Source organism: Ascaphus truei, chromosome 1 (genome assembly GCF_040206685.1).
Source record: "Ascaphus truei isolate aAscTru1 chromosome 1, aAscTru1.hap1, whole genome shotgun sequence".
Classification (NCBI taxonomy): Eukaryota; Metazoa; Chordata; class Amphibia; order Anura; family Ascaphidae; genus Ascaphus; species Ascaphus truei.
In genome coordinates, this window is record NC_134483.1 from 224401837 (window position 1) to 224426702 (window position 24866).

Sequence of the window (24866 nt, forward strand, 5' to 3'; positions counted from 1 at the left end):
TTTTGCAATTTTTGTTACATTCTTTATACGACGCCTCCGTCCGTTCTGACTTAAAGAATCTAAACGCCTGCCTCTTCTTTTCCATTTCCTTCCCTATCTGTTTATTTAGCACATTGATTTAAAATTGTTTCTTTTATATTTATTACCCAAGGGTTTATACTGATAAGTGTGCTTTTCTAACAATGTTTTAAAGACTGCCCATTTATCTTTCACATTTTCCCTGCAAAAAACACCCCAATTTATTCTTTGTAGATCTGCCTTTCTAAAGTCTAAAGTCTTTGTTGAACCCAAGTAACATGGTTTTTGATAATTTATTTTATGAGACCATGTTATGATCACTGTCACCCAAATGACCCAGATTGTTCTTAAATTCATCACCACTTTTGGAAATCAATCCACATAAAGGTAAAACCTTTGCAGAATGATTACAGATATGACGCTATATACCCAAGCTTCTTAATTCGGGGCAAACACAAAATACAGCTACAAACAGCACTCCTCAATATTAGGATTATAGAGGCGTACTTTTAGGACATTTGCTTTTAAGTTTAAAGGGCTTTCCAGCACACATTAAAAAAAGGCATTTCCTCTGGTTTCCTTGCCAAAACATTTCATAGTGATTGTCAAAACATATCTAATCAACAAGCAGTTTGCAAATGCCCTAGTACCTTACACAGGGCCCGAAACAGCACTGTTTCATTCTAGTCCTTCTGTGGTATGGGTGTTTTATTTATAAAGCCTGCGGGAGAGCCGAGATAGTCACAATATGAAATAACGTAAATACATATTAAACACATTGGAGAAACTGCTGCATGATTGAATGCATTCATTTTGGGCAATTGCATTGTAAGAAATGTTCTTTTAGTAAAGCATGTCAAGACAAATGTGCCTCTTCATACAACTGTGTAGTGCAGGAGACGTGGTCTCAGACATTACAAGCTTCCTGTGCACTGTGGACCCTGCGCTGCTGTAGGCTCAGTGTTACTGGGAAGAGTTTAGGAAAGGTCTCTTAACATCTGTCAATATTTTTCTGTCTAGAGATTTCCTAGTTAATCATCTTGCTGTTCATCCTCAACCTTGTTCTACACTTCACGTTCTCTTGGAGCGGTATTAAAGCATTAAAAATAGCTTATGTGAATTAAAAACATTTGTAAATTAATCACCCATGCTCCGGATTTAATTGGTCTTGGATTTAATTAGTCTTGGATTGCTTGTAGTTATTTTAGTTATTATAGTCAAAGTGACTTTTCCTGCTTCTTCGAAATAATTACGCATTGAATAAAATAATGGTTCCTCGCAGAAACACATTGCGGTGTTATGATCAGGGATAGCGTGTTGGAACCAACTGGAACTTAGTGCCGGCATTTATGTTTCTGTAAACGGGTTAAACGTAGATTTCCTTTCAATTGTAATATAATAACCATGTAATAAACATTATTGTACTGCTCTAATACCTTGAAATAAGTTGAAATCTCCTAACTTAGAGCACAGTAGCACTAGTTTGAAATGTTGACCACTGGCTCCACTCCTTATCTTTACTTGAATTGTAAACCATCATTCTCAACCTGTCACTTCTTTGTTTAAGACTCTAGCAGTACTGTAGTTACAATTGAAGCTGGTTGAGGATAAAAAAGATTAGAGAATGTCGAAAGGATATTGTGTGCATCCTGAAGATTGCTCTGAACATTTTCATCCCCTGCTGACCTCCCTTTTTACAGATGTCAGCATGTAGGCATAGAGGAATATTTCAACATTTATCTATAGTGCACTCACCATCATTAAAGATGGCTGGCAGCAACATGAGCCAATCAATAGTGCAGATGGCACTGGAAGTACAGTAAGGAGTACATATTATATACCATGGCCATCGACCCTACGGATTAACTTGACTGCAGAATTTACTTGGCGGTTGACATTTTAGTCTCGCCAATCCCAGCACCAATAAGTATGAAACCATCTCTTGGATCCAGTCCACGTCGCCCGGAGACACCTTCTCTTTAGAGCAACGTTGCTTTTCTCTTCTTGTCACACTTCACTTGTGTATATGAAGACTTCAAGGGCAGGGAGTTCAGTGGGTTTCAGAAATGACTGTGGAAATATGTTTGACTGTGACATTGTTTGGCTACAGATTACACACTTTTTATTTATTTATAAAAAATGTTTTACCAGGAAGTAATACATTGAGCGTTACCTCTCGTTTTCAAGTATGTCCTGGACACAGTTATGATGACAGATACATGGTTACATAAGTAAGGTTATACATTATATACAAGACATTGCATGCACAGTTAAAGATAATATATATATTAGGCGTATATAACAGTTCACAGACCTGATTAAAATGTGAGACAGCGTTAGTTTTGAAAGAACTTAGACTGGTGGCGGCTAAGAGAGTCTCCGGTAGACTGTTCCAGTTGTGGGGTGCACGGTAATATCTTAATCCTGGATAGTTTTTTTAACCCTTGCAGCGCTCATTGAGGCCACAATGCATTGCAATGTGTTGTATTCCACTCCGTCTCTGTAACAACCACTGCACATTTACGGCAGCTGTGATGTTTCCTAAACACAGCTGTTTGTCTCATTTGTTTAGCGAGCCTTTCTTCTCCAGTAGGCCTTTCGTTTTTTGGCATATGTTGCAATTGATATTTATTGAATAGCATTTAATAAATGCCTTTGCTTCGCCCTCCGAGGCTGGCATTTAATTCGGCATATATAAAACAGAAAAAGAAAATAAAGACTCAGACAATGCTTTAAAAGCGGTTATGTCCGCGAGCCCGGATGATCACAACTGCTACAGAAACATTGATCCAGCTGCAGTGAATGGTTTTGGAAATAAAAGTGAAGTATTTGCATTGTTAAAGCAGCAGAGCCACTTAGCATGGTATATTGGAGGATATGCTTAGATACTTTACATCCTTACTTGCATTGTTTAACATTTGTTTACATGTTTCTTAGCCTTTTAGTTGAAGGTCCAAAAGGTATCCTGTGACTGGCACCATGACAATAGCCAGGGGACATGCTCGCTCTCTCTCTCCCCTCTCTCTTTTTTTTTCTCTCTCCATCTCTCTCTCTTTTCTCACTCTCTCTCTTCTCTCTCTCCCTCTCTTCTCTCTCTATCTCTTTCTTCTCTCTTCTCTCTCTCTCTCTTCTCTCTCTCTCTCTTCTCACTCTCTTCTCTCTCCCTCTCTCTCACTCTGTCCCTCTCTCTCTTCTCTCTCTCATGAAGGCATAGATATAACAGTATTATTGTCAACAGTCACTGACACATACAGTATTAAAGAAATACTTCCAAAATAAATCTCTATAGTGACCTGTATTTGATTAATTATTACTCTACTCTAAAGGAAAAACTACCAGATGTTTTTACATATGTCTATATAAATAAAACATACATTTCCCAAATATAAATGTTAAAATGGGTAAGAAGTAAGGGGTGACACACTGTGCTCATGTCATTACCCAGAATCCTTGGCGGTAGTGGACGCACTGTTTGCTAAGCGAGAATGAGGAACGACAGGGTTGCAGGCCTATCTGAGACATGCAAATGCTGCACCACAAGTGATATTTTTATTTACTGTACGGTGGAGGATTTCTGACACTTTTTTACCCAACATAACTTTTTGAATGTCTGGCTAAAACCCACATACCAGGTTCACTTTGCATAGTCGGCAACTAACCTCACACTGGTGAGACTGAAATAGTCGAAATAGCTGTCTGTGAGTAGGTTTACTGGCTGTGCACTTCTTTAACCCAGACTGTGCTGAAAAGCTGTGTAATGCAGGAGGCATACGCTTATAGGGGTCCATGTTAAAATGGATCAGAAGTAAAAAGTGACAGTGTGCTTATTTGCTTGTCATTACCCAGAATCCCTGGCTGCATTAGAAGCGCTATTTTTAGTTACTATATTTATAATGTAAAAAGAGGCGGTAGTTTTTCTTTCAGAGTAATAATTATTTGGGGTTTAGTATAGATCACTGTAGAGATAGATTCGTAATCGTTATATATATTATTTCCAAGAGACTCTAGCATGTGCAGTTAGTGCTCCCGTGTGCCGTTGTTTACTGGCGTGAATTAACGATGCCCGGCGCGTCTCACGTGTGTCCTTCTGTGATAGGAGGAAATGGCTGAGCTCAAGGCCCAGTTGTACCTGATAGAGAAGGAGAAGAAAGCACTGGAGCTGAAGCTCAGCACCCGCGACGCTCAGGAACAGGCATACCTGGTGCACATTGAGCACCTCAAGTCCGAAGTGGAGGAGCAGAAGGAGCAGAGAATGAGGTCTCTAAGCTCAACCAGCAGCAGCAGCAAGGACAAGCTGGGCAAGGTTGGGAGTGACGAAATATTTCACTAATCACATGGCAGAGCTCACATCAGGTCATCCATGCAATATAAACATTTTATTTTTACATAGCGCCCAACACTAATTCATCTGTTCTGTGAAAAGCTTACAATCTCATTTCCACATCTGCGGACCAGGGTAATAAAATAATTTTCTTAAAGCCACGCAGGTTTGGCACTCCGCTATAGAATGGGGGATTCTCCCGTTTTAGGACCCAGAATCCCAAGTGCACGCATCCTCGGTTCCGTTTTAACGTCAACAACAAAAACGCAGATGGAGGAATATATCCAATTGCAAACACAATGGGACAAATGTATGCACTTGTATCCCTGCAGATTATCTACAGATGTCGCTGACATCTGGGAGAGAACTTAGCGAGTAATTCGATGGCAAACAAATCCGTAGATTTCATACACATGTAAGGATTTTGAGCAAATCGTTAAAATCCATCCATGGAAAACAGTGAGAAACGCAGCCACATGGATGGTTAGCAATTTAAATGAGCATTGTGGGAGTTTAAATCCCTGTGGTTTTATTCTCCGTACTCCTCGACTTCTTCACAATGTAGTGTAGCTTGGTGGGCACGTTTGCAATACAGATTGTCGTTCTGTACTCAATGCTGACACCGGACTCTTTTGGGTGTCTGTGTTTTTTCGGGTAACGGCTTCAAACTGTTGGAAGTGCTTAGTTTTGCTTTATATTGCAACGTGTTCTGAATGGGAACATTGGGGCATATTGATACTTACTGGAGAAGTTACCGGTATTACTTGCTGGTTTTTCTTGAGATTTGAAAGGCCGTCCCAATGGTAAGGGGCCTCCGGTGGTGATGTGGCTTGGCCCCGGAGATTTGCCAGCCATTTCTTTTCCCACAGATATGAACCTGTGAACATGACCGATAAGTGTCTCAGGAACCAGGGAGTCCTCAAAGCTGAAAACAGTACGGTCCTGCTCTGGAGGACCTCGCCGTTCCCATCCATCAGTCCCTGCTTCAGCACAGGTGGCTGAATTAGTCGCTGCTTCAGGATAGATGGCTCAATCGACTGAGCCTCTCATTGAGCCACCTGTGCTGAAGCTGGGATATCCTGAAAACCTGACCTGTTGAGGGGATATGTGGGGGGGATTGAGGACTGGAGTTGAGCACCACTGCCCTAGCCTTAACCCATGAAGGACTGGCTCAGTGAGTAAAGGGACTGACTGAAAACAGTGGCTCTGACTTTGAAGCAGGGAGTCTAGATCTCATTGAGGGAGTTAGGATCGTTTATTTTGTGAATTATTCCCCACATTGTGCAACCTGGTTAAAGCTGCAGTTCAAGCAATATCCTACGTGGTGTGTATGTTTTTTTTTTTTTTTTTTTGTTTTTGTTTTTAATAAATCAGTTCTGTACTGTGAGAAAATACTTCTAGCATTAAAAAAAAAAAAAAAAAAAAAAATACATGTTTAAGACATTTTTCATGTATTCTAATGTAACAAGCATTTTTGTTCCTATAACAACCATCTTCAAAGTCACATCCCCCTCCCCTTCTGATACAGCATCACCTTTTTGAGCCCTGCCCTCTCTAGCTGTGAACCAATCGAATCTAGTGCCTGCCTGGTCACATGATCTTCCTCACAGAACTTTGGTTGTCAGTGCGACCCACGATGCATTTAATGACCCCCCGAGCCGAATCTTCAGCGATCGATTACAGGAGAACGGATCAATCAGCAACTTAGCTAATCACTTGTCAATGTGTAGATTGTATTGATGCACATATTGCATAAAAAAATATTAACTTTTTTTTTTTTTTTTTTAAACGACAGCTTGAATTGCAGCTTTAAGATCTCTGGTCCTTTTGAAAAGAGAACTTGCATGGCATTTAATGTGTAATTTATGTGCTCATGTTTTATAGACCATGCACCAAAAAGCAGAATTAGAAGCCACTGCATCGTATTACAGATGGTACCCACGTGTATTGGTGGCATACATCAATGTAGAGCTACGTACCCATACAAGCAAAGCGTTTCTCCTAAATATGTTCCAAAGTCACAAGACTAAACAAAATGCTTCAAATCTGGTGTTTTCTAGTTAAGGGTTTCAGTTTCAAAATGAATTGCAGACAACTCCCGCACTGAATGTGCTAAAAAGTAATTGCGTTCAAAACTTCCCTTTCTTATTTCTGAGTTCTAAGGTCATTTTACCGTGTTGGGGTGGAGCTTTACTTGAAATGAAATGTACAGTAATATGCACCATTAACTGCTGAGGCCTTCCCATTACTGGTTGATAATTCTGACACTCCTACTTTTGATATCTAGGATGTTTTATTATATATGAATGTCTATTGCATTATGGAAATGATCTGGTGGCTTTTTTTTTTTTTTAAACATGATTTATTGCCGTGCAACTGAATTGTGTTTTGTCCCTTAGGATTCCACAGAAGGATCAGCATTGACTTTGTCGGATCTGAGAACCTACAATGACAGTGAACTCGCTACAGAACTAACCAGTGCACTCAGAAGGTGAGCAGAAACCAGACTCGGACCCATTTCTTTCATAAGCGGAATCTTTTCACTGCCTAAACTTCTTTTTTAGAACTATAAATGTACTTTTTAAACATTTTTTTAATTTTATTCTTTGGCATCTTTAAGTGGACAAACATTCTTTTTGTTGTGCTTTGATTAGAAGCTTTGATTTCAGCGCTCTTGTGTGCTGAACAGGGCATGTTTTGGAGACAGCTGAGTAATCTGATAACACAAGAAAGATAGAGTAATCAGAAAGCATCCTTTCATGAGATATTATGTTCTACTATTTGTGTGAGATAATGCAATGAGAAGAAAAGAAATGTTGCTCTCAAGTGAAATGAGAACATCTGTTAGATTAGCGCTACTCGGTGGGACGTTGGCAAGTCAGATGGAGGAGATGTTTCAATGGATCTCATGATGTAATAACATTGTGATGATGTCACCAGCATGCCTTCTCCAACATCAAAGCCTTGCCCACTTTTCTCTACTTTAGTCTCCAAGATGGAGGAAGTGTATCGCGATACTGTACTGAGGTCCCTATTCCGTATTCTGGATGCCATCTTTCCTGTGCTTGGGAAGATTTAAACCCCATTCAAATAAATGGAACTCTTTCTTGCCCCGGGAGACGCGTTTCACAGCATATTGAAAAGATCCTTATGCAGCGCACCAATAAATATATTTTCCTCCCCTCACTTCTCGGTTGGTGGTATCTGTGCCATTTAAAATATTCTGCACTGTCAAAGCACTTTCTTATTTCTTCCCCTCACACATAATCATTTCACACATTGAACACTCGGTTCCTGAAACAGTCGTCATGAAAACACACAAGCCTTTCAGACAAAGTAGATCTTTAAGATGCTATATTTACCATCAGTTCCGAGGCAGCTCAGCTTGCACATTCATTTACACACACAACACATGTAATATTTCAGTTATGTACAGAAACCGTCAGTAACAATGATGCCACTGCTTTGTACCATACCTCTTAAGCAGTTCATGGATTACAAGATAATTGTACATTATACATTAATTCTTGATTCCTGATTTCTCATACATGTTGCCCCGCCAATGTAAGGCCTCGGACATGGTCAAAAAGACTGTGCTGAGGCGCGCTGAGGGGAAACATTATCCCTATCAGTGCGGCTTTAGACGGCGCTTCTGCACGCTTCTGCAGGCGTGCGGAGGCGTGTGGAAATGCAGGAGACAGGCAAGTTTAAATTTTGCCGCGCAGGGCCGGTCACGTGACTGCCAGAAGCCAATGGCAGTGGGTGACGTCGGCGACGTGGCGCCTAGCCCCGCCTCCCACCCGGCACACAAGCGCGCTCGCTGACGCTCATGCAGGGACACGAAAAATCTCCTGCTTGAGCAGGAGAGCATGAGCGTCAGCGCTGCCCAGCGCTCTTCACTACACTGTCCCAGGCCTAAGAAAGGAGGACTTGCTCTGTGTGACATCACAAGTATTAATGACAAGCTCTTCATGATGAAACAGTTGAATTGAAATGGTTAATGTCCGAGAAAGAGAGAGACAGGGTTAGTTAGTAATAGAGTTAGCTTGTAAAATAAGTGTTAGTGATAAGGGTATAGGGTTAGTGTTAGGAACTTCAGTTGTGTGTGCATTAGTGATACATGTATATATTTATTTTCTGTAGGTATTTATTTTGTTCTGTAGCTATGGGTAGTTTCTCGGCCATATACTTGTTACATTTGGCACTAGTTGAACAGGGTTGAGCTTAGGGCAGCCATAGAGGAGCAGACAGTATGGAGATCAGGTCTGTAGATTAGGGCTTGTTATCCCAACACTCCACAAATTCTCGGGGTCATCCTCTAGCTGATGAGTGAGAGGATGATCTGCAGAGGATGCTCCGCATATATCCCGGGTCCCAGAGCCCCTGTAGGGAGATGTGTACTTATGTTCCTGCAGAGAGAAGTTTGCAGGGATCCTGGTGCTGCCCCATGTGGAGAGAGAGAGACCCACAGACAGGTGCTACCGCATCTCCAGCCCCTGTATGGGGAGATTAGGCCACTGATCCAACCCAGAGCTGCCTTCTACTGCCATGAGCAGTATGATGGAAAGAGCATGAGGGGGTATGCACTGTGTCTGCGGGAGGCTTTCAGGGACTTGGGCAGGATAAAGACTGCTGAGTGGGAACTTCATGGAGGGGCTGAGAGACAGCACACTGTGCAGAGCTGTGAGGCAATGGGCATACTATCATCAGCCTGTTCCCTTCATAGCTGGGGCAACTTGTGATCCTCAGCAGAAGATCACCACATATAACATATAATCAAATACAGTTCCCAATAGCGCTACACAGATGTAAGTCAGTGTCATTGATGCGTTAGCCACCCAACCCTGTGTATATTGCCTTTGTGATGGTGCTGGCACACCGTGGGAGCTCTGTGTACGAACTGTTGCAGGCCTGTACTTTGCACAGGGTGCTTCAGTACCGCTGTGCATTGTAGCCCTTGAGGGTCCCCTTGGAAGTGAAAACAACACTCACCCTATATGAATATATATGGGTGAATATATAAAAGAAAATGTTTTTCAGCGCGAAACGCGTTGGAGGTTGCTTGTTACCACCATGATGTCTGCCTAAGAATAAAAGTTATTTTGAAATCATACTTACTGCCTAAGCCCCAGATTTTTTTTTTTGGGTGCTGCTGTGCTCTCCAGTTTCTTCCTGCTTCTGGATTTCCTTCCGGTCTTCTCACTTAGTTATACTCCGAGTCTCCGTCTTCAATATCTTTCCCTGCATTTTATCATACTGGTTTTTAACCCCTTCACTGCTAGCGTCCTTCAGAGTGTGTTACTGTATTTTCTTTGAAGGGCTTCCCTTATAATATTCGTACGAAGACACCCACGGCAAATCTAAGCACTCTAAAAATAGGAAAACATGATGTCTTGCAATCATCAAAAAAAAAGCCTAGATCACATATTTTTCAGAATAATTACATGGCTGAGCGGGAATTCCTGCCATCCTCAATTTTAGTTGCATTTAAAAAAAATAGAAGCGGAAATCTGTTCGGGTGCTAATGCATGAAAAAGAAACGTAGAAAATACAAGTGAAAGTGAGAGGATACAACAGAAAATGTCTTATTTAAAAGGCAATAATATATTGCACAACTTGGTACAATGGGAAATGAAATACAGTGACATGTAGATGATATGCAATATTTTGAGCATGTAAGCTGGGCTTTGCGTGTAGAAGCTTGGTAGGGTTTGCCTGTCGCTGGAACAGTTGGCTGCTTGTTCACCGAGGGCTCTGGCCAACCTATGCAATTACTGCAAATGAAGGCCAGTCTGGGATGCCAAGTGCATCTTAGACATGAGCAGATTTCCATCAGAAAAAGCGACAGCTCCACGCAGCACATGAATGAATTTCATTACGCTGATATATTGTGCCGTGAAATCCTCCACTAGTTTCTGTTTTGGCTAAATATTGATGTGAATATTTGTGCACACTTAAAGCAGCAAACCCCCGCACCATAAAGCAGCAGTCCAAGCTGCCGTTTGTTATTTTTATTATTTTATTTTCCTTTAATATAAGCAATTAGCTAAGTTGCCAATCGATCTCTTCTCCTATAATCGATCGGCGAAGATTCGGCTCAGGGGTTTACTAAATGTCTGTCAGTGCAGCAGAAGAGGACCAAAGATGCAACGTTCTGTGGGGAAGATCATGTGACCAGACAGTCACTAGATACAATTGGTGCACTGCTAGAGAGAGGGCAGGGTTCAAAAAGGGCCAGAGCCTGTTTCAGAAGAGGAAGGGGATGTGAGTTTGTAAATGGTTGCTATAGTGAGTTTCCAAAACCATGTAACCTTCGTGTACTTTTCTGCTTTTTATCTAAAGTTGTATGGTATGCTTTATGCTGTGAACTGATTTGAATAATATATGATTTTGTTTTTAAGAATCTATGCAGAATTAACATTTCTGTGAATTAAGGAATATTTTTTTATATATCGATACACACACACACACACACACACACACACACACACACACACACACACACACACACACACACACACACACACACACACACACACACACACACACACACACACACACACACACACACACACACACACACACACACACCTCTCTCTCTCTCTATATTTAGATTTGGAGAGGTGTGTGTGCATACTTCTTCTTGCAGAGAATCGTTGATCCATCTTTGTGTTTTTTGTCACCAGCCTGGTAACTCCTTTGATGCTGAATATCACATTATCAGGATTTGGGGCTATTTTGATTGACCTGAATTGCAGTTGAAACACATCCAATTAAAACAATAGGTATCTCGGGACATGAGGATTCCTGAAGCTAAAGATAGCGAGGTTCAGCTCTAGATAATAGCTTTAATTTAGTTTAAAAAAAAAAATATATATATATATATATATATATATATATATATATATATATATATATACTTTCTTTAAATATTTTTTTCCGGCACAGTTGAGATTAATAAGGAAACACTGCCACCTACTGGTGAGAAAGTGAAGTATGCTTTTTCTCAAAGTACAACAATTGCCCATACAGTGTTTTTGAGTTGTTCTGAAAGCTGACATCCTATAGATCAGGGGTGCGAGATTCTCTGCAGGGGGTGTGGCAGTTACAGAGGCCCTGCGCGCTTCCCGAAGGCAATTCAATTGGATGCCGGGGGGAGTGGCGAAGGCCTCTGTAACTTCACTTACCCTGGCTCAGCCGGCTTCTGGCCATGCGTTGCCATGGCCACGTGACGTCAGACCGCCGGAGCCAAGGCGAGGAGCGGGGTTGAGCCGGCAGGGGGGGCGCAGGGGAAAAAGATTGCGCACCCCTGCTATAGATTATAGCCATTAAGGGAAACTACTGGAAAATATGCTGGTATACCCAACTCATTTGTATATAAACTCAGGAAAACTTTGTTTGACATAACTCCATCACTGCAGAAAGGCCAGCAATGTAGTGTGTGAAGTGTGCCTGTGTACAATATGTACCGGGTTAAACAAAGAAAACAACAAATTGTTAGTGTGATTTTTAACCAGACGTTTTCTGCGTGTCTCTCTCATGTTAGAGGTTTGTTTTTTGTGGACGTAGTGATTTACTTTTATATAGAGCTGTCCAGCCTTGTATTTATTTATTTTGTATTTATACGTTGGTATGCAGGCTTATGACGCTTTGGCCAAAGGGTTAACCAAATAACCAAGTATTTAATATTATTATTATTATTGAAGTATTTTACTTTATACTTTTCATCATATATGTTTTGTCAATGGGATGTAGCATTGGGCACCCCCTGTCTCTTGTTGTATTTATTTAGTGTGCAAATAAAGGAGCAGGCACTGTGTCTTTGTCTGTGTACACTTTTAAGGCAATGCCTTTACCACGAGGCCCCTTCTCTGTATTTGTGATATATGCTGTTTTCAGGAAACACACAACCCGGCTGTTCACAACCTCAGCCCAATTACTGATACGCTCTTTTTGTTTCATGTCACAGGGAGAAGAAGCTGAAGTCCCGAGCTCAGGAATTAGTGAGCGCCTTAGAGAGACTCACAAAGAGCAGTGAGGTCAGACACCAGCAATCAGCAGAGTTTGTCAATGACTTGAAGAGAGCAAACAGGTAAACCGTTTGTGCTGGTTCATTTCTCCTGCACTCCGATTCACCATTCATTCTTCTCTCATGTCATCAGTTCTTGTTACCCGTGAACACTTTTATTATAAAATCACAATATGCTTTTAGTATGCTATTCTTTGTGTGTGCTATGTAAAGAAGCTTTATTCCCTCTTCCTGTGTGGCGATGTCACCATCACCAGTGAAAGTGCAGCAAACCCCTCTTTTGCGGCCGATTGTGTTGTGTTAGAATAAAATGTTGGTACAGTACTTGAAATAAGAGTGCAGTGCCATGCGAGAGCCTTGTCATGTTTGTTTAACGTGGGCATGAATATCAACATACATTACATTTTATAAATATTCGGCTTTGAAACAAACACCAAAGATGTGAATATCCTACTGTAGCATGGGTTCTGTGGGTGAGAAAGTGATCATGTTTATTATTTGCTGTCTTCTAAACAAAGCACTCATGGTTGTATTTGCTAAGCAGTGATAAGACATGTTAAGGAATGGGCTGTAGGGAGTTTTATGGCTTAGTACCACTTCATGCTAGGGTCTGCAAGACACAACAGCCTCTTATGCATGACTGCACACTTACAGTGGTGCAGCCAAGTGTAGATACATCAGTCTGGCATTGAAGAAAGTGGTTATAAAATGTGCACAACAGAATATTAGAAGTGGCTGTTTTTATACACAATGGTCAGAATTCCTCTACCATTCACTCCCAGTGCAAAATCGATTCTCCAGCACTACTTGAAGTAAAACATTTGACTTTTCGCTCCTGCTGTGTGTGTATGTGTGTGTGCATGTATATGTATGTCGGTGTGTGTGTGTGTGTGCGTCAGTCAGTGTGTGTGTGTATATATGTATGTGTCAGTCAGCGTGTGTGTTTGTCAGTGTGTATATGTGAGTGTGTGTGTATCAGTCAGTGTCTTTCCTCTCTCTCCCCCCACTGATGGCCTCTTCTGCCAGTAGTGACGACACTTCCGTTATGGACTTTTGTTACAACACAAAGGATTGTTCCTATCAAAACTCTATAGGTGCCAGCAAAGAAGTTTCAGTTAAACAAAATATAATAACTATTATGAGATGTGAAAACAAAATATAATAACTATTATGAGATGTGAAATAGCTATCAATCTGTCAATCCTTTCCGTGAGATGTTACGGTCATTTTTAGAATATGTATGAGAAACTTGAAAGACAACAACAAAATCATACTAACACTAACAAAAGAACATTCACGTATGTAGAAATAAAATGTAAAACAATATACAAGACGAAAAAATTCAATGATAAATTACAAATAGCGCAGCCATGTGTCACAACATTGTTCCACTTTCAACAACTCAAGAAACTATTCACCAAGGGAGTTTCACGTGGCTTGCTATACAGTACCTGGTACGATATTTTGTTTCAGAAACGAGGTATACATTTTAATGTCTGCAGTCCTGCAAATTTGTCGGTGCACCTGACAGGGTACTTCCTGATGTGCAACACATACTGTACCTATTCATTGCACCTTGTGCTCTCCACTGGGAAAAGTATAAGGTGAAATGCTGAGGGAGAGAGGTCATTTCTAACTAATCTCATCTGATTTTGATGGTGACTAAGGCAATACACGAGGACAAATCATTAGATTTAGCACAGCGATATTTTAAGAGGGCCTTAGTTGTCTTGTGCAACATAGAAGACTGATAACCAACTTCCAGTGCTGATTAGATTCTAAGGTGGTGCACGGATAAGGTATCGGTTTAAGGATAGACAACAGAGTGTTGTAGTAAATGCAGTATATTGAGAGGAGGGGAAGGTGGCCAGTAGAGTACTCCGAGATCTATACTGGGGCCAGTGCTTTTTAATATCCTTATTAAATCTTGAAGGCAAAGTATGCCTTTTTGCAGATGACATTAAGATCTGCAACAGGGCTGAGACTCCATGGGGATAAACTAAATGATTAATGATTTATGTAAATGAGAGGAATAGTAACGAGTGTGGCAAATACAATTTAATGGCAAAAAGTTCAAAATCATGCACGAGCCACAAAAGTCCAAAAACAGAATACAGGATTAATGGAACTATGTCAGTCACATGGGAGTCATTATTTCAAATTACTTTAAAGTAGTCAAGCAATGTAATAAGGCAATAGGAAAAGCCAGTAGGATGCTACTTTGTATAGGGAGAGGTGTTCGCAGCAGAAAGAGAGGTGGGGATGCCACTTTATAGATCATTGGCAAGATGTCACCTAGAGTATTATGTTCAGTTCTGGAGACCGTCTACAAAAGGACACAAATTAGAGTACAGCTTAGAAGGCAGAGGAGGGATACTGCTGGAGGGTGGCAGGCTACGTGGGAATGCGAGGAATTATGTCTTCATGGAGAGGATGTTAGATTTGTGGAATAGCCTCCCAAAAGTGGTAGAGCAAGGTACAGCAAGGGAATTAAAAAAATGTATTGGATATACATAGGGCTTGCTTAAATATGAAAGAAAGTCAAGAATCAAATGGGGTCTAAAGTTTAAAAAAAATAGCACAATGGGCAGAATAGTTGGGCCAAGTGGTACTTATCTGCCATGGAATTTTATGTTTAGATGCAGCAAAACTTTGCAGACTCATTGTACTCTGCATAATATATTACCCTGGTAGCTAGGTACTGGGTTGTAGCTGTAATAACTCAAGGAAGGCTCATCATTAAATAGGAATAACAACTCTGAGCCAACATACGATTTATATGTTAAAACAAAAATCCTGAGTAGGTGGGATAAGTAATTCCACAGTTACAAAGAGAGTTAGGTGCAGTGCACATGTAATACATTCAGGGCACTTATACAAAGTGCTGCCACCCTCGGACCTCTGATTCTTACAGTTACATGTTCCAAGTCTGACATTTAGAACACCCCAGTGTTTGTACTCTCACTCCCAGTCTGTTCCTGAGCGGGAGTAACCGCTTTATGATCGCCACTACATAAGCCAACATCTTACACTGTAAATAAATAAGTAGCGACGCGCTAACTATCTCCTTTTGTTTACGAGCAGTAACCTTGTGGCAGCGTATGAGAAAGCAAAGAAAAAGCATCAAAATAAACTGAAGAAACTGGAGTCGCAGATGATGGCCATGGTGGAGAGGCATGAGACCCAGGTGCGGATGTTGAAGCAGAGAATAGCCTTACTAGAGGAAGAAAACTCAAGACCTCATACCAACGAGACATCACTGTGAACCCAGCACAAGAACAGACCTCTGTGCCATTGCAAACCTTCCGGAGTATCCAAATTTGTAATATAGATTAGTAAACTGATGTTCAATCATCTTTACCCGAGGATATCATCAGGAGAAAACAGGAATATCAAAAGCATTGCCAGCTAGCAGTGTGTCCTTATGGTTGCCTACGAAAACCAGCCTGGATATACACATGTACTCTCCTGTACAGTTTTGTTTTGGGGCAGGGGGAAAAAAAATGAATGAATGGAATTTTCTAAAGAAATACTTCATCCTCTAATAGTCATTTTAGCCGATGGATTGGCACTGGAAAGAGGTGTCATTTTATTACAACTGACACATGCTTCCCTTCCTCCTTGTAATTTGTATGATACATTTATATTTGTGAGACACTGGTGTGTGCCAAAACATGTCAACTGCTAGGGGGTCCTGCAGTGGGGGGCTCTTTAAAGCAGCATGTGGGGGGGTGACATAAGCAGCTTTCATTGTTCCGGAGCAAAGATGCACCTTCATTTTGTTTCACTTGAAGAAAACGTAGGACTTTCACCATAGTTTTGCTACATGTAGCAACGTGGGTACTTCCAGGTGCTGACCCAAGATCATTACCAGCAAAAGAAAAGTTGCGTTACTGGTGTGCTGAACTTCCAGTGACTTTTACCAATACATAATGACACCTTGTCAGTTCAGCAAAGGGTGCTCCATGAAACCGTACCCTTCAGCTTTAGTAATAAAACAAGATGGAGAAAGGTTCAATATGTTTCTTAGTACACTGTGAGTAGAATTCTGCTTGGATGTCTTTTTTAACGGGGGCTGTCAAACTATATCCATAGCCTATTTTTTTAATCTGTTGCTTTTTCTAATTTGTACAAGTTGATGTGTCGTCGTGCTGTTTCGCCCTCGCACATGTTAGAAGCAGTTTGTGCTGGAATACTGTGTGCAGTCCTGCCATTGTTTAGTGGGGGTCAGGAAAGATGGTTTGTGTTGCAAAAGTATATAAAGGCCTTAGCGCTCCCTGTTCTTTAACACTGGTTAACATGTACTCGGCTCCACTGACCTAGTGGTTACAGAACCGCCATCGTTCAATTTAACAATGTTTGTTAGCGTGCAAATAGAGACCATATGCATTATTGGCTACCCGTATGGATGAGCAATAATAATCTATAAGCAGTAGTGCTTCTTTGCATCTCACTTGTGTTTTATCACGTTCCATTTTACACTGAAGTGAGATGTCTGCGGATTTCAAAACCAAATGACAGAATTAAAGCAAACGGTACACTGTGAAGTCCTTCCACACGCAGAATCTGTTTTTAAAACAAGGAACCCAATATTTCCCATGCTGAGGAAAAAGCAGGGCTGACTTCTTGGTTCTGTCCTAGTACTGCAAGAAAAATAATTGTCTCTCCTTCCCTATGTTCCCGCTTACACGTGAGAAATCTGTGCGCATCTGGTCTTTGCTCATTTAGGTAGAAATTCTACTATATGGCCGCACCACTGCCTTACACTGCTGCTACTTCAGATTAAAACTGGTCTTGCTCAGTTTCTACAACTGCCAACCACAATGTTCACTTTGGCAAGATACCATTAAAATGCTCAGCATACAATCAGACTAATGCCTATCACAGGAGTTTGTAACCTATCCTGAGGGTTACTGGGAGAACCAATAAATATGCAATTTCTTCAGATGCAATTGTTCCCAATTTTATATATATATATATATATATATATATATATATATATATATAGTGGTCGACAAATCACCAAAAAAATCTACTCGCCCAACAAAAAAATCTACTCGACACGTAGTACCAAACGTGTGATGCCTGAGCCAATAGGAGCTCGCCACGATGTTAAATCCACTCGCCTGGGGCGTGCAAATGCATAGGTTTGTCCTATATTTTACCCTGACAGTAACACTGATCGACGGCTTCCTACTTTGTTTTTTGAAAGCTGTATTTTTCCTGTTTTTTCACTGCTTTGATTTAATTTGTAATAGGTGATACCAAGGCAATCTCCGTTAATGGTGGTGGCCATTTTAAATGAGCAATTCTCCCCCAAAAATTATTAATTATTGTTAAGCTTCCCTTGACAAGGTTGTTCCTCAAAGCTCATCTGTGGTCCCCCTAAAGAAAAGATATTTGTACTGTAGTTTTTTTGTGTACCAGTTTTGAAACACACAAAACACGACCTCCGGAATAGAAGGCCACAACCTCATCTACTGATGACATTGCAACTTTCTATTGGTCGCTGGGGTAAGCCCTGCCGACTCCATGCCCATTTTGTATCAACAAATCAATATATTTTTTCCTGCGCAAAGGAGATTGCTGAAGTTTTGTCTTTTTGGTCTTCAGAGCTACACACTGAAAATGAGGATGTCACTATACACATGCAGTCACTTGGGCACAAGTGGTCAGAGGTCCGGAAATCTTGCATTCTTATTACAGTCTCCGGTAGCCAATAATGAGACATCTGCACAAATTAGTTGTTTTATTATACACATTTTCTTGTGGCTGTTATTTTATATTACTTGACATATTCAGTATTTATTCCAAAGCTCAGGTCATTTGGGGTGATTAGGTTTTTTTCCCCCAGACCCTGACTTGGGTGTGTAGACCTAAGTCTATACACATCTGTTATAATCCATGTACTCTGGACTAATCAAATGTGTTCTTAGTTTGAGCCGCTGAAACAAAACACGTTTTACTGCCTAAGTGGAATTAAACAATTTTATTATTGCTTGTCAGTGGCATAAAATTACTGCTGTCAAATTTATCACATTATTAGATTACGTTTGAAAGCTGTAAAATCCTTAAAAAGTGCAATTAAGTGTTTCTATGTTTTCTTGGCAGTAGCAAATTATGACAGAACTCCTAAAGACAACAAAAAACAATGATACGAGAAGGCTAAAAAGGTGTCACCACACTGTGACAATGCAGAGTTCTACAGAAAAAGGACGCAACACTTACATAAGGCTACGGCCCCAGTGTGTGCGACAGGGTGCCTAGCAGCGCTCGTTACCTGCATCAGCGCGACCTGGTGGAATCCAGGCAACTCGAAAGCGGGAAGCCTGGCCATGTCACGCTGCTAGTTCGCCCTCATTGGCTGAACCGACGCCGTGACATGGCCAATGCTCAGCTGCCCTGCCAAAAGACAAACATCTTATCTTTTGGCAAAAGCAGTCGCACGCACCCACGACGACTCGGGCCTGCCCCATAGTGGGCTGTACCTGGTGTGCAGTGCGCAGCCACCGGGGACGAAGCTGGCTCACGGTCTGAATATTTACCTTGTCATCGAGAAGATCACAACTTCACATCCGGTGCAAAAAGTGATACTATTTTCAGGACGAGGCAACAAATTGACAATGCTTTGGGCCTTCCTACCCGATGAAAGGCCCAGGAGAGTCTGAAACATTGTGATTTATTTTCAGGAACAGGCAACATGACATCGCTTTTTGTAGTGGATGTGAAGTTTGTGATCTTCTCTATGCGAGGGTAAATTTTCAGACGGTCACTCTTGCTTTGTGAGTGCTGAGTTCCTTTTTCTATAGAACTCCTAAAGATGTGTTCACAAATGTAGATCAATTTAATTAAATGTTTTTATTTTTTTCCATTTTAAAATTGCCTAATTGTGTTTCATGCTAGACTCTGGTCCATGTTCTAGCAGTTTGTGACAATAATAAGTCAGTTTTCTGAATAATAATTTGAGATACTAACCTCTCCCCTCTCTAGTGTGTATTTCATGTGGAAGATTTGACAAAGCATGGATGCACCTTTACATTTCTCAAAACTTAGTTTTGCGTCACACTTTTATATTTAATTTACCACCTGCAAAGGAAAGCACCCTGAGTCACGGATGGCAATTAAACAGCAGTTTAATTTGAAGTGAACTTTAGAAGTTTTGGCTTATGATCCCACCATAATAAAACCATTCTTGCTTGGTGTTGCTTTTTTTTTTAAGCAGAATCTTTTTCTGGATAATCTCCCCCAGGAATGTATATGCTTTAGACATCATTGTACACTTGCAATCTATTCAAACCCCAGGACAAGCTTACATTGGAGGAGCAGGTCTTATAGACGAATTGGTCCCAGCAAAATGTATTGATAGTGAAACTTTGCATTGGACCAACTTAAGACATTTTCTGTCATAAAAATTGCATAAAAATGTATTTTCATGTTGATTCAATGCAAAATAGTAATCTAATGGAACTGAATTTTGCTCTCTATAGTATGTTAATTTTCTACAACCCAAACTGCCAATTTAATATAAGTTACTCTTTTGCAGCCTATTCACAGTTAGAAGAAAATGTACATTTTAGATCACGTTGACCAGTGGTTTTCTTGTGCTTCAACCCTTCTCTGCTTTGCCTTGATGGTGTCTGGCAGCAAATTGATTAAGAAATGTTCACTTGCAATACTAAAAGTCTCTTAACACGTTGAGAACATTGTTGTCATTCATTTAATTGCATCTGTGTTTTGATAAGATGGCGACCTGATAAATACTGTACAATTTCACCAATATTGGTCATAGAAAAACTGAATCCCTTCCAGGTTCTGAAACCCCTTACTGTGACCAGTTTAAGAACTACAGAAAGGTATACTATTTGGAACAAAACTGGGGTAGGAGGCGCATTTTCGCCATGTCTATGCATTACAACTTGCGCCAATGTCTGCTTCTTCTATGTCAAAAAATCCATTAAGTCTGATATGAGAATTTCTGTTTAAATCTATCAGATGTAAAACTGTTTAATAACCTTTTTTTACATGTGAAGTAACAGATGAACAAGTACAGCATTGCACCAAACACACACTTTTTTTGTGTTGACGCATCGCCACGGTAGAGTTTGTGGTAAATACGCATTCATGAATTCTTCAGATGTGAAAATACAACCTAGGTAGTTAAAACACTTAAAGTTCAGGTGTTGATCCAACTAAATTCATGGCTATACAAAGCAGCCATTTAAAAAAAAAATCTATTCAGTTCCAGACAGTTTTTTTTCCTCTTTAGTTTAATATTTGTTTCATCAATATAAAGTAGATTTGTTGGTGCTGCAAGTATACTAAAACTTTGTTCTTAGAGATGAATGTCACTTGGCTGCGATTAGTAAGCATTAATGGAGAGAGGAGGAATTGTAAGAGTCCAAGGTGTTCAGTTATCACATTTATTTATTAGCATTGGGGGAACAGACAGCAAAACCTTTAACTACACAAGCATGGGGAAAATGAAACTTTTACAATGAGCATGTTCACAAAGCAATGATACAAGTCCTACGTATACTTTACCCTAGTGACATACAGAATACACCAGCCTGAATTAACACTTACCTTGTCTTTTTGCGTTGAAAGGAGCATAGTCACTTTTTAAGCAGGTTGTCCCCCGTACAGAAGTACAGCTCTGATTACCAGGATCTAATTAACAGCATAGTTATTGTGCATGTGTATACAGTAGTAGATGACATCGCTTGTACTGAGCAGTTTATTGTATATGTACCAGTGGTAAAGATGTTGAGGCCTAGGCATAATGATACCGGTTTATTGTACTAAAGGAAAAATTGTTCAGTTCTAATATACGGGATTTTACAGTTATCACAGAAAACACTAAAAATCAGCATTTGAGCTTGAAACAAATCAAGAGAAGATGGATGAAAATTTGGTCAGAAGCCAAAAAGGACAAAACTTCTATCTTTGCTATTGCATCCCTCTGACACCAGTGTGAAGCATTGACTTTTAGGCACACTAATGCCCAGAACCACAAAAAGATGCAACGCCTCAGCTCCTATTCATATGAATGGGAGTAAAAGAATGCTAAAGCTTGGCATCCTATTGTGGATCTAGGCCTGAAGGGGTTACTAATCCATGACTTGTCTTGCGATGACCTGTAGTAGATAAAGGGGCTTATTCTATTTCAGTCGTAATGGCAAAAATTCCCTATTCACGGGGAATCCGTCCAAAACCGTCCCGCCCGGCGAATATAGTATAAGCCTGTTAATGAGTGAACTAAATCATTGTACAGGGACCGCCGATATCCTTTCAGAAATTCAGCACATAAAAAGAACAATCACATTGTACTGTATTCCAGCAGCAAAGGGCTTTCATTAATTAAAACCGGTGCCTAGGTACTGTTTGTTTCAATGACTATCTTTATCAAACCCCCATTTATTAGCATTAAATATGAAAACCTGTTTCTTTGTATTTTGGGGTGCTGCATGGAAGTATGTTTTACAAAATGCTGCATTAGTGTGCTATTTTTCTAACAATTTTAAATATCAAGCTAGCCAGTCTGAATGTATTGTTGCAATGACAAAATAACATACCTAAGTTTGCATTGTCTACTGTTTGTTATGGAAGTTCGCTTCCACTGAAATGCAGCCTGTTAAACCGTCACAATTGTAATTGAGATATCCAGCCTGTCTAAATGTTTTAGATGCCTTCCATACTGTACCAGCTTCTGTTAAATGGCCGTTTTATGTTAATTTGATATAGAAATGTAAAAAACAAAAAAAAACAATTAAACTGCATTTATTTATACAGAGCAATTTATAATACCTTTATTTTACAAATGTTCTTATATTCAGAATAAATACTTCATATGTGGAAATACTTTGTGTCTGAGAATATTCTGTTACAGATGTAAACAAATAACCGGTATTGTGTTTTGGACCAACGTAGTATGAATGAAAATTGTATCGGTGCACAAAATAGATGGACATTAAACCATTTTGGATCTTACTATTACACGGACCTGCGAAAGTTCTCAGAACCTCAACATTAGACAATAAACCCCTTTAAAACCCTGGCGTTTCATGCTCTAGCTCTTACAGTTCAATTGCTCTTCAAATCGCCATGCCCATCACATGATCCATCCTTCCTAATCTCTACAATTGTTTCCAGACATGTATAAAAGTGTTGCATTCTAGGTTGCACATTTTTCAAAATGTCTCACTCTTGTTAAATGTGCTTTTTGCTCAACATTGCTGTTGAAACTTTGACAAATATTGTCAAATCAATTTATTTAGAAAAATGTTATGGCTGAATCCTGCATTCCCCTCCCCCCAAAAGGAGAAGACCAAAAACTCTTGCCAATGCTGCCTCTTTCCCAAATGAGTATGCACAAAAAAAAAAACCGTTTGGCAAACTTGTTATTGTATAATTGTATTCATCTTGGAGTTGAGAAGCCAGCATAATACCGTATCTCTGGAAGGGGAAGACGTTACCCCTCGATACAAATAAGCACGTCTTTATTAACATCTTATAAAGGAGGTGAAACTTAGAAAGCAGTCACACCCTGAAGGCAAAGGCTGAAACATCAGTCATGTGTTCTCTACTGGGATTCAACCTAATGTAATAGATAAGAGACTACTTCAGATTGGAGTTTGTTTTTGTGTCTGCAAAAAAATGTAGGGAGTATAGAGGTAGCAGCTGTACTTTTTGGCAAGTCCCTGTATTATTCCCTAGTCTTCATTCCCTAAAATAGTATTTAGCATTGGTGTAACTGAAACTATATATTGGATAAGCCCTCTGGCGCAGGTACGCCTTTCTCCCAATGCTGCACTGAGATGTGGGAAGCTGCCCAGATTTGCTTTGCTGCCGTTTCAAATCAAATTTTCTTTAAAAAAAAAAAAAAAAAAACACATTAAATTAATATTTGAACTTGCGAAATAGCCTTAATTTTAATTGATTGAATTTTGAAAATGAAAGTAGTAGAAATTAATTGAACATGCAGAGCCCATAAAATGTTGTAGAGATGATACAAAAGTTCACTGCATATTTGTTTTAACGTGAAACTTTGCAAGATTCACACCTTTTTTTTGGTAAAGTTCACCAACAAGTGCAAAAAGTTCACACATCTAATTACATTTATCTTCCTTCACTTATGCCTTCTGTATTGATAATTACAGAACAGGGAATAAAACAATGTTGTAAAAATGGTAAACGTAATCCATCAGTATAGTCACCTAGCATTGCTTTATATTGCGCTTTTAAATGTCCATATAGTAAGTAAACATGTTGACATGGCTACCAACACATTACTGAATATACTATGCTTCTTTTTAAACAAGAAGTGTATCTTCTGCTATTGATCTCTCCTCCTCTATTGATCTCTCTGTGGGAGTATCCCTGAGCTCTATCCTGGGACCTCTTCTCTTTTCTCTGTACACACACTCTCTCTAGGTGACCTAATAACATCTTTTGGGTTTAATTATCACCTCTATGCCGACGATACACAAATACAGGCATACCCCGCTTTAAGGACATTCACTTTAAGTACACTCGCGAGTAAGTACATATCGCCCAAAAGGCAAACAGCAGCTCACGCATGCGCCTGTCAGCACGCCCTGAACAGCAATATCAGCTCCCTAGCTGTGCGCAAGCGGGGACACTAGAGCCTGTTACAAATGCGTTATTTACATCAGTTATGCACGTATGACGATTGCAGTACAGGACATGCATCGATAAGTGGGAAAAAGGGAGTGCTTCACTTTAAGTACATTTTCGCTTTACATACATGCTCCGGTCCCATTGCGTACTTTAATGCGGGGTATGCCTGTATACTTCAACACCAGACCTTACTCCTGCTGTACAACCCAAAGTTTCTGAATGTCTCTCTGCTATATCATCCTGGATGGGCCTCCGCCGCCTTAAACTAAACATGGCTAAAACAGAGCTCCTCATACTTCCTCCCAAACCTGGCCCTACTACCTCCTTCCACATTACTGTTGGAACTACAATCATTCACCCAGTAGCCCGAGCACGCTACCTAGGGGTCACACTCTACTCCTCTCTCACATTCTAAATATTTCTAAAACTTGTCGCATTTTCCGCCGCAATATAACAAAGATACGCCCTTTCCTCTGTTGCCAGACTGCTAAAATGCTCGACTCAGGCCCTCATTCTCTCCCATCTTGATTACTGTAACCTCCTGCTGTCCGGCCTTCCTGCCTCTCACCTGTCTCCCCTTCAATCTATCCTAAACGCTGCTGCCAGAATCACTCTACTCTTTCCTAGATCTGTCTCAGCATCTTCCCTCATGAAATCCCTCTCCTGGCTTCCCAACAAATCCCGCATCTCACACTCCATTCTTCTCCTCACTTTTAAAGCTTTACACTCTTCTGCCCCTCCTTACATCTCAGCCCTAATTTCTCGTTATACACCATCCAGACTCTTGCGTTCTTCTCAAGGATGTCTTCTTTCTAACCCCTTTGTATCTAAAGCCCTCTCCCGCCTTAAACCTTTTTCACT

At 40.3% G+C, this 24866-nt stretch overlaps 1 protein-coding gene across 4 annotated transcripts in view; it reads left to right on the forward strand.

Moving 5' to 3' along the window:
- The window catches only part of MCC (MCC regulator of Wnt signaling pathway), a 366135-nt gene extending 343584 nt beyond the window's left edge, over nucleotides 1-22551 (forward strand). For 3 of the 4 annotated variants that reach the window (XM_075601553.1, XM_075601572.1, XM_075601582.1), the window contains 4 exons: nucleotides 4115-4321; nucleotides 6739-6830; nucleotides 12309-12431; nucleotides 15453-22551. In XM_075601553.1, the coding sequence (XP_075457668.1) occupies nucleotides 4115-4321; nucleotides 6739-6830; nucleotides 12309-12431; nucleotides 15453-15633 (603 nt within the window). In that variant the 3' untranslated portion in view covers nucleotides 15634-22551. The remainder of the gene's footprint in view (nucleotides 1-4114; nucleotides 4322-6738; nucleotides 6831-12308; nucleotides 12432-15452) is intronic. The other variant, XM_075601563.1, reaches the window with a different exon arrangement.
- Nucleotides 22552-24866: the final 2315 nt, after the last annotated feature.